The sequence below is a fragment of the Stegostoma tigrinum genome, chromosome 14 (assembly GCF_030684315.1).
Source record: "Stegostoma tigrinum isolate sSteTig4 chromosome 14, sSteTig4.hap1, whole genome shotgun sequence".
NCBI classification, from domain to species: Eukaryota; Metazoa; Chordata; class Chondrichthyes; order Orectolobiformes; family Stegostomatidae; genus Stegostoma; species Stegostoma tigrinum.
This window is the reverse complement of record NC_081367.1, coordinates 48,837,150-48,852,851: the sequence shown is the minus strand read 5'-3', so window position 1 is coordinate 48,852,851 and position 15,702 is coordinate 48,837,150. Positions and strand designations below refer to the sequence as shown.

Here is a 15,702-nt window from a genome sequence, read left to right as displayed (position 1 = left end):
TTTCATAAACCAGACAAGACAGAAACAATATCAACACTTAGAAAAACAAATACTGAAACTGAATGCAACATGCAATACAGATTAAAACAAGGAAAAAAAAACAAAACGCACAATAAAATGTAAATTAAGCAGAGAAGTGGTGTCACTGGTCAGACCAAGTAAGCATCAACCAATATCAAGAATTAGGTTCTGCAATTAATGTTAGATTATTTCAGCCTAGGGGTCCATTTAAATATTTTCCAACGGCTCCCACTGTTTTCAGTGGATTCAAGCTGATTCTATCAGATCAGAGTGTGAGATTACGTAGCTTTAGCAACTTGAAATGAGTCAATTCAAGACCATATCATTGGGGCTTTCATGATTCCAAAAACAATAAAGCCTAATTAAATTATTTACTTCAGCAATTATTCTGCAGATGCTTTTATTTAGTTCTGAAGGTCTTCACAAAAACATAACCAGATTAAATCATCCAATTACCAATTTAAAAAAATTTCAGGAGGCACCAATAAACTAAATTTGTACATCAAGAAATTCCTGTTTGACAGCCACATCTGGGTTCCAATCACACCCAAACAGACAACTGACACCTTAAAAGATAACAGCAAAAGAAATATTATAATCTAATTTGTAAAAGGAACAGGTCTGTAATGTGGTAGGTTTCATGTTGCTTGGGATTGCAGTTTACATTGCTAGTATTCTGAAATTCATGCACAAACAAGAAACTTTATGCACTGTTGTGTTCTCAAATCATATTCCCAATCAGTAACAGGCCAGGGCTGAAAAGGCTACATAGGTCAGTGTCTGACCAGTGATTCAGAAAAAATCAGTGGTTCTGGATGTTTTAGGAGATCACTTTTAAGCACTTCGGTCCCATTTGGAGCAGCCTGAAAACCATTGCTTAAACAAATTTGTTGAAGTAATGCTGTGGCATTTTGGCCACCCATTCTTCTGTTTTGTTGTTTTTAGTACTCCACTAATTTCAATGTATAATGTCTGAGTCACATGATTATCTTTTCTCTTTTAGTTAAGGTCACAGTCTTGTTTCTTAAAAAGCTTGGAAAAATGCTTCAAATTATGCTAATATTGACATTCCAACAAATTGAAACTAATATCGTTAGAACAAGTTTGCATTTACGATTCTTCACCTACGTTTATCACTTTGAAAGTCACATAAAAGGAAAAGCAAATCAGGCCATTTCTTTCCTCAAAGAATGAGGAAACTGCAAAGTATATAGTTGGAAATTGATCAGAAAGCTGAAATTCATCTCCAACCCTGCAAGAATTTGTCTCAATCTTTTACGTACGCTGCCAGATCTTTGGAAAATGTCACTTTCACTGGGGAAAAGGAAAAACTTTTTGTAGAAAATCTTCCATGCAAGATCTTTTTAGTTATGGTTGTTTTACAAATACTGTTGCTGGAACTCCTCCACAAAGAACAAATTACTGTTTCAATCAGAAATGTTATTTTATGCATTTGCCATTATGGTAGATAAAATTTGCTAAGCTGTCAGCACAATTAAAATAAACATTTAACCCACATATCCTTTCATTGTGGATTGTACAGACTTGAAAATGGAAATAATACAGTTAAATATGCATTTAGAGTACATTACAAGGAACCTTTTTCCAAACCTAAAGGGTCAATCATCTGAATGAAGAAAAACCAGTTCTCACTTGGATTGTCCAGTTATATTGATTTTTCTACATACTCATTTCTAAAAAAATAAGTAATAGATTTTGAGCTAGAATGATAAACATTATGGAAAGAACTTAAGATGCATGGGGAAATTTTATTGGTTGAAGCAACTTTAAAAGGTAGACGACCAACCAGTTCCATTTCTGCACTTCACAAAAGTTAAAGCTGACACTGCTATTATCATTAATCATAGTGAAGTCTGCATGCTGCTGCTTCATGAAAGTGAAACTTATGACAGCCATTTCAAACCTTCCACTGGGTCCTCTACTATTATAGTGATTTTCCGGAGGTCCCCTTGAGGAAGCCAAAGAATAAAAATTGGGAAAATGAAATGTTACAAAACATTAAGACTACAGAATAGTGCCAAATATGATTTCTTGCTCTGCACATTGCTTCCACCCCACCTTTCCCGAGTCAACACCATAATATCATGCAAAATACACTTACAAATGCTCTCTGTTGGCAAGTCAACTAAGATGATAAGGTGTAAAGAATCACCTCTAATATGCAAAGACAGCCTTGTTAAGTTTCCTATCTCTCCTTTAAATGAGGAAACTAAGACTGAGAAAATAGCTTCAACATAAAGTACAAGACTTGGAAAATTAGTCACAATATACAATTGCTGTTACAATCTGGCTGGATCATATCTATATTGCATGATAGATGTTCAATGTTTTGTAAAAGCAGTAAATGAAGGGTAAATAAGTAAATACTTTTGTTCAGTTACTTCATATACAAGATTCCTCACTGAAGAGGAGATTCAAGCACTTTAGATATCCATTTTCAAATCTCCTTAATCATAATTAACTTTACTTCTACATTTATATGAGAGTATCAATAAATGCTGCTGGATCCAAAATATTAGGAATCGCAGTGTTTATATAACTGGTCTGGTTCAGTTTCTACTCAGTGCTAACCCCCAGATGTTGATTGTGCAGGATACAACAATAGTAATTCCATTTAACATCGGGGGGAAATGGTGGAACCCTTGGGTAGAGATGGTCTTTATCCGACAACTGTGTGGCAAGAATGTGACTTGCTACCTATTTGCCCAAGCTCAGATTTTGTCCTGCTGCGTTGGACTGTGGACCGCTACACTGAGGAGTTGCAAATGGTGCTGAACTTGCGCAATCAGCAAACATATCCACTTCCATCCTTTTGACAGAGGAAAGATCATTGATGAGGCACCTGAAGATGGACAGACCTAGGTCACTGCAGGAGTTCTCAGGGTCGACATGCACTGAGACTGAAATGATTAACTCCAACAACTACCAATATCTTACATTGCACGAGGCATGACTCCAGAAGTGTTCTTGCCAATTCCCAATGATTCCATTTTTGATAGGGTAGCTTCATGCCACACAGTTTGCCGCTGACGTAATTTGACAGTCACATTCATCTCTCCACTGAAATTCACTCCTTTGATCCATGTTCAGACCAATAAAGTATTTAATTACCCACCACTACTGTTTGACTACATATGGCAGGTGAGAGGTGGCTCTGTGCTTACCACTGCTGCCTTACAGCACCAGTGACTTGGGTTTGATTCCACCCTTAAGAGACTGTGCAGTTTGCACATTCTCTGTGTCAGCTTGGGTTTCCTCCAGGTGTTCTGGTTTCCTTCCATGTGCATGTTAAGTGGATTGGCCATGCTAAATCGCCCCAGTCTCCAGGGATGTGCAGGTTAGATGGATTAGATATGGGAAACACAGGGTTACAAGGACAGGAGATAGATCTGAGAGTGAAGTTCTTCAGAGGGTATGTGTGGGCCCAAGAGACCAAATGGTCTGCTTCGACATTGAAGGGATTCCATGACTGCGGAACTTGGAATTGTTCAATGCTTGTGGAATTGTTTAGCCTTCATCATGTGCTACTTAGCAGGCCTGAAATGCAAATAGTCTTGTATTGTAGCTTCACTAGGATGACACATCATTTTCAGGTCCATCCAGTACTGTTCTGCAGCATGTCCTGAACTCTTAAGTGAACCAATGTTAATCCCTGGAATGGTGCTGATTCTAGAAAGAGGGAATATGCCAGGCCAGGAGGTCACAGATTGTGGTTGAATAAAGTTATGTTGCTGAAAGCCCAATGTGCTTCATGAATACTCAGATTGCTGACTCCGTTAAACATTTGTCCATTCAGCACAGTGATGGCATCATACAAGATAGTGGGGACTGTCCTCAATGAGAACACAGGGTTTCAGCACACAAACCCTAATGATAATCACTCTTAACAATACTGTCATGCGACAGATGGGTCTGTTACAGGCAGATTGGTGAAAGTGAGGTCAAGTATACTTTTCCTTTTTTTGCTTTCCTCATCACCTTCCGCAGGCATAGATTATTAGCTGTGTCTGCTAGGATACAACCAGCTTAATCAGCCCATTCTGTCCCTGTGCCCCCCTGTGTCCAACCTAAAAACTGATTTGTTTTGTGCTTTATTTGGGCGTGGGAGCAGGGATTGTTGGTGGTAATCAACAACTTGTTCCATGTCCATGCTTGACTTCATAACAAACGTGATGTCTAGAGCCCATGAAATTAGACATCGATGTGTCAGGATCTCTCAAGATCAACTCCCAGCCTAACTGCATAACTCTGCATTGCCACCTCAGTGCGACCTAACATAACCAAAGACTGTGATGGTGGTGTCTGGATGCAAGGTATGATTCTGACAGATTGACTGTCAAGCTTGACTAGTCAGTGGAACAGTTTCAACTAATTTTGGCACAAGTCCCAAATCTTAATTACGTAGACTTTGCAAGTTAGAAGAGGCCATTTGTGGCATTGTTGTTTCCAATCCTTTGTCAATGTTGGGTGGTCAACCTACATTCATTCCTTTCATGAGACGGTCAAAAGTTAGACACGACAGAGATTTTCCAGGCCATTCCACAGAGAACTGAAGAGGCAGTAACATTGCTGTGGATCTGGAGTCTCATGTAGGCCGAATCAAGTCACAGTGGCAGATTTTCCTTGCTTGAAAAAGCACATTAGTGAACCAATAACATAGTTTAATGGTCACCATTAGCACAGCTTTTAAATCCATAATGGTAATAGCGATCTGCCACAGTGCGATTCAAATCCCAGACCCAAGGATTAGCCTTTGTCTCTGCAACACCAGTCCAATTAATATAGTTGCATCACCACCTCCCCAATGAAATGAAATCAAGCAAGAAATCTTCACATCTCCAAACACACACTAAGTTTCGAATGACAGGTGTTTCTTTTTTGTTGTCACCATCTTCCAGCATCGTGAACAAGTCTATATTTTATCACTGAGATAGTGTATGATCAGTTCTGTACTTGAACTTCCAGAGATAAATGTTATTTCCATCTTCAAAGGTATTCCCCTTTTCTGAAAGCAACCTCCCATTGGTGTGGTTCCACAGGCTTCAGGTTCTTTTCTCACGTTACAACCTTTAAACAGTTTATAGAGGAAGTGCTGACAGGCTTGCCAACCACAAGAAATATTGGTGTTTAGCTGCACACTTTATCACAGATAAAGGAACACAGCAGGCCAGGCAGCCTAAGAACAGGAAAGCTGATGTTTTGGGTCAGGATTCTTCTTTAGAAATCCTGACCAAAAACGTCAGCTTTCCTGTTCCTCTTTCCTGTGTTTTTCCTGTCCTGTTTTCATCCGCTACTCGTGTACGTGGATTGACGAGATAATTAGGGGTAATAGCTCTGACTTCGCTCTTCAACAGTCCATAAATACAAATGCTTAGTATCAGGCAGAACATCATCTGTCTTCAAACAAATGATAAGGTACTGGCCAAAGACCAAAATGGTCTACAGGCATCTATATCAGCATGACTCATCAACAGATGTACTAATTATTACATTTTACACTTCCTTGTTGAGCACAAATGTAAAATTCTACCCATATCTTGCATCAAAGAAATCTTGATCTATGCAAACCATTGAATTGAAATTCACTGTACCTGATGTCTTGGTTGTTGCTAGACCAGTATCAGAATGAGATCGGCTATGGCTCTTCTTGAAACTAGTCTGTTGTTCCAGATTCTGGGTTTCTGAGAAGCTGGAACATCTTGGAAGATTCAGCAGAGATTCACTACAGCTAACGGTGATGTTAGGAACCTGCCAGGCAGAAGGAACTAGTGTCTGTGAACCACCAGAACAAGAGGAGGAGCTACTACTGCACTGGCTTGAACCGCGATCCCTCCGTCCCAGATTTCCAATAGCCAAATACTCTGGTCCATCATCCATTTCACTTGATCCCTCATCCTGTACTTCAGCTGAAGAATCCTCACTATGACTAACTGGGGTACTAATAGTTGTCTCACTGACTGGAGAAAATGGTTCCATAGAAGTGATGTCACGAAACTGGTGGATGCCAGAGTACTGATCGAACGCTGGTTTATCCATTGAATCGGGAAAAAATGTCAAATTAGCCCTCTTCTTTAACACTTGCGGAGTATTATTGACAGTAATGAAATCTTGTGGTGCAGCACCTATTAAATGAAGAAAGAAAAAAAAGAGATTAGCAATTGCATTTTCTCATAAATTATGGTACTGTACCACAGGCTACACTATAGACAGTAGTGTGCTAATCACAATAAATTGGTTTGCAGGTGCAGCAGGTAATTATGACAAATGGAATATTGTCCTTGATTGCTAGCAGGATGGAGTTTAAAAATAAGGAGGTTATGCTGCAGCTGTATAGGGTACTGGTGAGGCCTCACCTGGAATGCTGTAGACTTCTGGTTTCCTTACTTGAGAAAGGATGTACAGTCACTGGAAGGGGAGCACAAAGTTCACTAGGTTGATTCCAGAATTGAGAGGGCTGGCCTGAGGAGTGATTGAGCAAACTGCCACTCATTCAAATTTAGAAGAATGAGCGGGTATCTTATTGAAGAATAAAAAAAAATTATGAAGGGAATAGATAAAATAGAAGTAGGGAAGCTGTTTCCACTGGTGGGTGAAAATAGAACTAAGGGACATAAACCTCAAAATAAGGAGGAAGCAGATTTAGGACTGAGTTAGGGAACTTCTTCACCCAAAGGGTTGTGCATCTATGGAATTCCCCACCCAGCAAAGCAGGTAATTTTAGCCTTAAGAACATTCAACAAGGTAAGAAATATTTTTGAACTGTGGTAATGATGAGTGAGTGGGTAAATGGAGCTGAGTCCACAAAAAGATCAGCCATGTTATTGAATGGTGCAGCAGGCTAGACAGACCAGTGGCCTACTTCTATTTCCTATGTTCTTATGTAATTTTCAGTTCATGATTGTAAAGACAATAAATTATTTGTCTGATCTATATATTAATGGTTGTGGAATAAAACAAAGCCCTGCAATGAACCAGACCATATTTCTCAATAAGACATGCATACAGAAAGCAAGCGAATGGGGGAAATTTACTTGAATGCTTATTTTTGACTCTTGTCCAAATTCATTTTCCCAACTCATTATTAGCATTATCATTACATGTCATTTCACATTACTATATACAAACCCTTACTCGACTAGCAACATATTTATTGACTTTGTTCTGTCTGGTCCTTCCAGCTGACAGAGGGAGAAAGGATTGAGAGGAACTCACCGCCAATATGCAGATCAAGGGCCTAAATCAATGATGTTTATACACTTGCGATAAGGTACAAAGATTTTTGCTCTTAATTGTTCACACTGCCAGAGAATTTTGGAAAGACATGACTTCAGTCTCAACTCAAGAACATTAGGGGAAAACAACTTCTATTACTGTATTAAATTACATTGTTTAACTGGACAGATAAAACAATTTTGGCAAAAATTACAGACTGACACATACAAGGGAATGAATAAATCAAGCATCAAGCGCAAAATAACCAGTTGAAAACTCAGACTGTTGAATATAATTACTTCATCAACAAAATCAAAAGGTTGACATCGTGAAAATATTTCACCTGATTTTCTGGAAGCATTGTAGACTATACTCAAGTCTTTTTCTCACCCCCAAGAGTTCATGGAAGTAACAGCCTGGGAAGGAAAGGGAAAAGTCTAAAAATAGAAGATATTTAAAATTACTGTTCACTTACCTGAAACATTCAAGTTAGTACAATGAGCCAAGAGGTTGGTATATGAGGTTGTAAGCCTTGTCTGGCATTCCCCTGCAGAGGGCATGCACTTGGTTCCATGAAGAGCAGTCAGTCTTAGGCTTTTCATCACTGGTAATGGGGAATTACACTTCCTTGCAAACTAAACATTACAAAAACAATAAAATGAGAAATATAGCAGATTCCAGCGCATCTTCACACTTCCAGAACTAAAAGAAGTGTTTAATGCAATCAATTCAGCTTACTGTTATAAATAAACTAATTCATGATTGGTTCCATTAGATACTGGTTTTGAAAGACAGTAGATTTTATACATACTGCATTATCAACTGTAGATTTTAGCAACATGCTTCCTAGCAGTTGGCCCTGTTTGTCAGAGGCTGAAATCCTTACAGAAAACACTTCTGTATAAGCAAGTATGGGCAAAGGTTTAAAAAGAAATACAAAACTCATTTCCAAATTAAGACATTTCGGAAATTCAACTCTGTATTCTATCCATTTTCACAGAAACCTACAGCATAGGAAGCCTGTGCTCTGTGTTAACACTTGAAAAGACCAGGCACTTGTATTCCTATACTCTTACCTCTTTGCTCCTTATCCTTAATATCTTCATCATTTATCTCTTCAAAATTCATTTAGAAGTTATTTATGGAATCAGATTCTACGTTTTTTTTTTAAAAGGGTTCCTGATCCTGACAACATACTGCCAAACAGAATTCTCTCCTCCCTGCTAGATGTTCTGTCAACTATTTTAAAACTGTGCCCTCTGCTGAGAAAGGGTTTTTTCCACAATCTACTCCATCAAAGACACTCATTAAGTAGAAAATATCTGGCAGGTCAGACCTTTCTTGTTCAGAGTGCAGCCCTATCTTTTTCAACTACTACTCGTAAGTGAAATTCATTATCCTTGCTAAACATTCTCTTTCTGCTGTCAAAAGTTTTCGGTGCCCAGACTTGTCCACAATACACTTGCTAAGGTCTAATTCAGTTTTTTTTTTACAAAATTCAATCACAGGATGAGGGAATTGCTGGCTATGCTGGCATTTAATTGCTCAGAGGGCAATTAGGTATGCAACAAGAGTCAACCACATTGCTATGGGTCTGGGGTCACATGTGGACCAGACACAAGGCAACTCTGGCAGTTTTCTTCCCTAAAGGACATCAGTGAGCCAAATAGGGTTTTCCAACAATCAATGGATTCTTGGCCGTCGTTAGACTTTTAATTTTGGATTTTTATTGAATTCAAAATTCCACTATCTGCTGTGGCAATATTCAAACCTGGGTGCCCAGAACATTATCTGGGTCTCTGGATTAATATTCCAGGTGATAAAACCACTCGCCCATTGTTTGAACAGTTTTGTTCTGAAGATTTAGAAAACATATTCAAAAGACAGACCTGGGAACTAACTTTTTAAATTGCTTTAATTTAACCAAATATTCTTGCACAAGGAGACCAAAACGTAACTTCAGGTGCTATGGGCATGTATTTTTATCTCATTGAAACTTACAGAACACAGACACCTGGATAGAGCAGACATGGAGAAATTGTTTCCACTAATAGATGAGATTAGGACTCAAGGGCACAGCTTTAGTGAAGAGATGACCATTTAGAACTGAGATGAGGAGTAATTTCTTCAGTCAGAGAGCAGAGAATCTGTGGAACTCATTGCCACAGAAGGCTGTGGTGGCCAAATCTTTCAGTATGTTTAAGACAGAGGAAGATGGTTATTGCTAATAAAGGGGATGAAGGGTTACAGAGTGAAGGCAGGAGAATAGAATTGAGAAACATATCTGCCACAATTGAAAAGCACAGGAGACATGATGGGCCAAACTGCCTATATCTGCTCACATATCTTACAGTTTCATGGTCTTCACAAAAATAACTGATGTCACCTGATGAGATCAGCTTACTCAACCATCTTTCTGATTCTCACAGCATATTATTCATGATCTGGTTACAGTATTTAATTATGCAAGCCAGCTTATCTACAAGCAGTGCATTAAATATCAACAGACCGAAGCCAGTAACAATTTATATCCAGATGTCTTGCTATTCCTTCCTTAATGATAGATCCAAGCATTTTCCCCACTTCCCAAGTTAAACCAACTGGCCAATAGTTACCTGCTTTTTCTCTACTTCCTTTTTTAAACAGTGGTGTCACATTGGCTGTTTTCCAATCTGCAGGAACCACCCCAGAGTCCAGTGAATTTCAGTAAATAGTTACTAGTGTATTTGCTATTTCCGCCATCACCTCTTTTAGTACGCTGGGATGTGTTTCATCAGGGCCAGGAGACTTACCTACCTTTAGCCTTTAAAAGGCATTTGGATGAATACATGGATAGGGAAGGTTTAGAAGGATATGGGCCAAGTGCAGGGGAATGGGGTTAGTGTGGATGGACATTTTGGTCAGCACGGACCAGTCTGGGCTGAAGGGCTGTAGGACTCTGTGACTTTATGGCTGTAGGTCCTCGACAGCGATCTGGGCAGAAGACACTCTCTGATCTAACAGCTGCAACAGTGGCTGAAGGCTGCAGCCCACTTATTGAGGATTCCCTGTCACTGGAAAAGGATCTCACTTCTGTCAAAGGCCACCTGTGTGCTGATGTGCAACAGTATTCTCACGTTAAACATTGTCCTGAACAAGACATCCACCGAGGGAATTCTCCTGCTCACACACAACACAAGCCTTGTGGTGATCAGCATGAGGTGACAGGGACAGGATTGAGAGACCTGAAAACCCCAAGTTTTGAGCTAGCACATCGGCCATGGAGTTTGACTCATCCATTTTGTCTTCAAAACAAACAGTGGTGTGTTCCAGCAAATTTCCTCGTCACCGAGCAGCCCCTTCACAGGATTTGCTATGGTCACCCCCAGCGTCCACCAGAAGGCACCAGATGTAGCCGAAAATGAAGAAACAGTTCAGACCCCTATACAGAACCCTGGTTCGGCCACATCTGGAGTACTGTGTCCAATTCTGGTCGCCTCAGTACGGGAAAGGTGTGGAAGCATTGGAAAAGGTGCAGAGGAGATTTACCAGGATGTTGCCTGGAATGGAGAGAAGGTCTCACAAGAAAAGGTTGAGAGCGCTAGGGCTTTTCTCTTTGGAACGACAAAGGATGAGAGGTGACTTGATAGAGGTGTACAAAATGATCAGAGGTATACATAGAGTGGACAGCCAGAAACATTTTCCTCAGGTGGAGGTAGCTATTACAAGGGGACATAGTTTTAAAGTGAGTGGAGGGAGATATAGGGGAGATGTCAGAGGTAGGTTCTTCACTCAGAGAGTGGTCGGGGTGTGGAATGCATTGCCGGAGAGGGTAGTGGAGTCGGCCTCATTAGGGGCATTTAAGCCGCTATTAGATAGGCCTATGGATGACAGTATAAGGTAGGGGAGGAGGTCAGATAGACATTAGCATTAGGGTAAAACATTGTCGGCCGAAGGGCCTGTGCTGTGCTGTATTGTTCTATGTTCTAGAACGTTTACAACGGTAGTAGATTCGCCAACTTTAGGTACATTTAAGTCGTCATTGGACAAGCATATGGACATACATGGAATAGTGTAGGTTAGATGGGCTTGAGATGGGTATGACAGGTCGGCACAACATCGAGGGCCGAAGGGCCTGTACTGTGCTGTAATGTTCTATGTTCTATGTTCTATGTACACTAACAGTGTGAGGTGATTCATTTTGGAGGGACAAACTTGAAAGCAGAATACAGGGTTAACAGAAAGATTTTTGGAAGTGTGGAGGAGCAGAGGGATCTTGGGGGTCACGTTCACAGTTCCCTGAAAGCTGCCACCCAGCTAGATAGAGTTGTTAAGGAGGTGTACGGTGTGTTAGCTTTCATTAATAGAGGGACTGAGTTCAAGTGCCATGAAGTTATGCTCCATCTATACAAAAGCCTGGTACGGCCACATCTGCAGTATTGTGTCCAGTTCTGGTCACCTCATTACAGGAAAGATGTAGAAGCGTTGGGAGAGGTGCAGAGGAGATTTGTGAGGATGCCGGCTGGAATAGAGGAAAGGTCTTACGAGGAAAGGTTGAACGGCTTTTCCCTTTAGAATGGCGAAGGATGAGAGGTGACTTGATAGAGGTGTACAAAGTGGTCATAGAGGCATAGATATAGTAGACAGCCAGAGACTTTTTCTTAGGGTGGAGGTAGCTTTTATGAGGGGGTATTGTTTTAAAGTGAAAGGAAGTAGATATTGAGGTGGCGTCAGAGGTAGATTCTTCACTCAGAGTGGTAGGGGCATGGAATACATTGCCAGTGAGGGCAGTGGAGTCAGCCTCATTAGGGGCACTTAAGTAGCTATTACACTAGCATTCATATGCCTATCTAAGGTAGCAGTGGAGGTTAAATAGACCTTAGGTTTACAGTAGAAGTTCAGCACAACATCGTGGGCCAAAGGGTCTGTGTTGTGCTGTACTGTTCTATCTTCTATGTACCTGTTGACGTCCACAGCAACATAATTCATGATCATGAAACACATTTTTCAAATAAAAAAAGAAATTTGACAGTACATTGGGGTTCCAACTCTTAGTAACTGATTCTTGTAATTAGGCACAGCAATATGCTACACAGACAAGTAACTCCACAGCCAGGTGGATTCCAGAAGGGTATTTCCACCAAGTTGTTAAAACATAGTAGCGGTCTAACAAGCATTATTGGCTGAAAGTGATTATACAAGTAAAACCAATAATTTAAGATTCCAATAGTTACTGAAAGAACACCAGTTAACTTTTATTTTTCCAGCAAATGTTCAACTTCAATACTACAATACAGTGGTAGTACACTACTTCAATACAGTCTACTGATTATACAAGATGGAGTGCATAAGGCCCAAAATTCTTCGAGAAACAAGTTCATTATTTACACTCTCCATAACAGTGCCTACAAGCAAACAATGCACAGTGACAACAATGTGTACCATCGACAAAATGCACTACAGTAACTGGCCAAAGCTCATCCAACAGTACTTTCCAAACCCTGTGTTTCTAAAACTGAGAGGACAAGTGTAGCAGATGCAAGGGGAACCACCAACTGTAAGTTCCTCTTCAAACAACACCCCATTCTGACTGAGTTCTATCATAATTTCTGCATTGTTGCTTGGTGAAAATCATATAACACCCATCCAAATAGTACTGTGGTGGCCACCAATACCCCAAGAATTGCAGCAGTTCAATGAAAGTAGCTTATTACCATTTCCTCTTGAGCAATAAATTCTGGTCTGGCTAGCAACACCATACCCATGATGTTTGATTCCCCACCCAACAAAAGATGTAGAAAATAACAATCCGTATTCCTGTCTCTATACGCCATGCGCAGCCCCTCTCTCCAAATTTGAATTTTCTCCCAACATCCCTCTGCATTTACTAAACTGAAAGGTTGCACTAGTTTCCTGCTGAGGGCATGCCAGTGAGTCAAATCTTACAGAGCAAGGAGTGCTGTAAAAGCATAATTCTAATATTAAAGGGGCGGGCAAGAAGTCCAAAAGGATTTACACAGACACTCTGAAAAGCCTCGACACATTATGCTGCACCGGGGCTATAAATTCCTCAGCATGCCACCTAATACAGATGTATGCAAATAGCATTCTGATGTTCAAATAACATACCTTCCTTTATGTCACTAAGATCTCAACAACTGTGAAATTAATAGAATAGCTTCACAGGAAAAATGGTAAGTAACCAATTGTTCAAGATATCAGAAAGCTAAATCCCATTCCAACATGAATCATTGCAGGTTGAGGGTGCACCAAGTAAATCCAGAACATTTTTTTTAAAAAAAGCATAAAAGCATGGAACCAGCACTCATGGCCTGAATAAATGAGCCTGGGGACAAAGTCAGTTTGTTTTAGAAATATTGCTTGAGCATTTAAGACAATTCATTATAATCTGTGCACGCATTAATGATTTTCCAAGGAAAATGCCTGCCTTACCACGGATGTGTCAATCTGAGCTAACATTTTAGGATTATTCTGTTCCACAGCCTCCAAACACTGAAACATAGCAGTCACATGGGGATTGCTCAACAGAAAAGCAGTATCTGTAAGAGATGTAAGAGATAAACAGCCTGTGATGATTTTTTTCCCCCCAAAAAGGCAGAAAGTTAGGGCAAAAAAGACATCCATCAACAGGTATGTAATACGCGAGAATCTGTTTAACAATTCATTTCTTGGATGACATTTAGTTTTAAGTCCTGTTTCATGTGATTTTATCTTTAATTGAGTACAGTCAACATTTTATATATTTTAAATTCAATAAACTAATACACTCAAAAAGCCTCAAGCTTTGTTATTAATCAACTAATATGGTGAACATTTATTTCACAACCTATAATGAAACAAATCACAACTACAGCTCTGTTCAATTTTTTGTAGACTCCTTGAATTTTAAAAGCAGCTCCAAAACGTATTCTCAAAATACAACAGGTACAAAGTCAATTCCTGCTGGCTTGAAGTAACGTCAGTATTCTGCCATTTGACAGCAGTAATTATGCTTTCTTATACCCAAATCACTTCATTGCTCAAATGTCCAGTGCACACCATGGTATTTTCTCTCAAGTTTGTTCTGTTATATCAGCATCTCAAGTACAGAAATATGCTGTGTCATCAAGAAACCATTTGGTCATTTTTCTCTCCTTAAACTTGGAGCTCCCAGTACATAGCCAGCAACCTTGATTATCAGTGTGCATGTCATTGCAAGCCCATGGGCTTTTATATTATTGTTGTTCCCAAATGACTATTTCCAGTACTTGTATGGCGTGCTATTCACGAAGTTATTAGCCCACAAGTTGGATTTGCATGGAAAATGCAACTTGATGGCCAAAATTGAACAAGCAGCCTCAAAGGTTCAAATTTCTCAGCCAAGACTTCCTGCTATCATTAGTCATACTATAGTTCAATGCACTATTAGCCTTTTGTCTTAACAATTAAAATTTGTTTCCCAACTGCACGTAAGTACACCTGTGCATCCAATTCATTCCTTAAAATTGGAGACTCTGGAGCCTCAAATTCAACGATGCATGTTCAGGATCTTATGTAGATGTGTTAAGTTCAAATCCAACACATTATAGTTTAAAGTACATTAAGTTATACTGCACCTTTGTAAAACTTCCTAGTGTATTCACAATTGCTGAGCAATGATCTTAGCTGCGATGAGAGAGAATGGAACTGAAGGCTGTGGTGGAGCCAGTACTGTGCTTTCTGTGGATTACTTCTGGGGACACAATGTGCATCCTTCTCCATCATCTAAAGGGAAAAATAAGAAAAGTGTATTCAAAAGATTACAAGATAGCGCGCTTCAATTTATTTTGCCCTTAAATTAAACACCTTGACTGTGTTTAGGAAAGCAGAAGTAGTTACAGTGATATGGCCCTTCTTCTGTAATTTAAGTGGTTTTAAAAATTCAACATCAGTATCATCCAGCTCATACTTCTGGATTTACACTGCCCTCTGTCTAATTCCTTTCTATCTTTGTTATGCCCAAAATAAAGCATACAGCCATCTCTTCCTGCTAAGCAAAAAGAGGTTCTTTTCTCCTTCTGATTTCCTGTTCATTTTGCAATATTAATATTTCCACATCTCAATACTCTTCCATTCTTCACTTTCTCCAACACTGGAAAAAGATCTGAATTAGTCTTCACTTACAGGTAAACAAGTTTGAATTGTCTGTATTCAAATAGTGCAACAGAATTGCCAGAGCCTACCATCTCAACAAAGGGAATCTCTACTGGAACAAAACAAAAGTGCAAACGTAATAAAATGCAGATTAAGAAGCAAGAATGAGCGAGGGATATTTTATTTAATAGATGTATTTGTCAGTTGGGTAGTAGTTTATTTGCTGAAACTCAAAAAGTAGGGTATTTCTAACTAGCTTCTGTCAGGGTTTCCCTTCATCACTGCATTTCCAATTACTGTTTTACTTCTTGTCCCACTTAAAACCAAAATTGTTTG

General features: G+C 39.6%; 1 protein-coding gene across 5 annotated transcripts in view; it reads right to left on the bottom strand.

Moving 5' to 3' along the window:
• rubcn (rubicon autophagy regulator) overlaps positions 1–15,702 on the bottom strand; it is a 64,253-nt gene that overhangs the window by 38,065 nt on the left and 10,486 nt on the right. For 3 of the 5 annotated variants that reach the window (XM_048542061.2, XM_048542065.2, XM_048542064.1), the window contains 5 exons: positions 14,850–14,997; positions 13,687–13,793; positions 7,730–7,889; positions 5,634–6,164; positions 1,946–1,990 (listed from right to left, as the gene is read on the bottom strand). In XM_048542061.2, the coding sequence (XP_048398018.1) occupies positions 1,946–1,990; positions 5,634–6,164; positions 7,730–7,889; positions 13,687–13,793; positions 14,850–14,997 (991 nt within the window). Of the gene's footprint in view, positions 1–1,945; positions 1,991–5,633; positions 6,165–7,729; positions 7,890–13,686; positions 13,794–14,849; positions 14,998–15,702 lie in introns of those variants that run through there. The other 2 variants (XM_048542063.2, XM_048542066.1) reach the window with 2 other exon arrangements.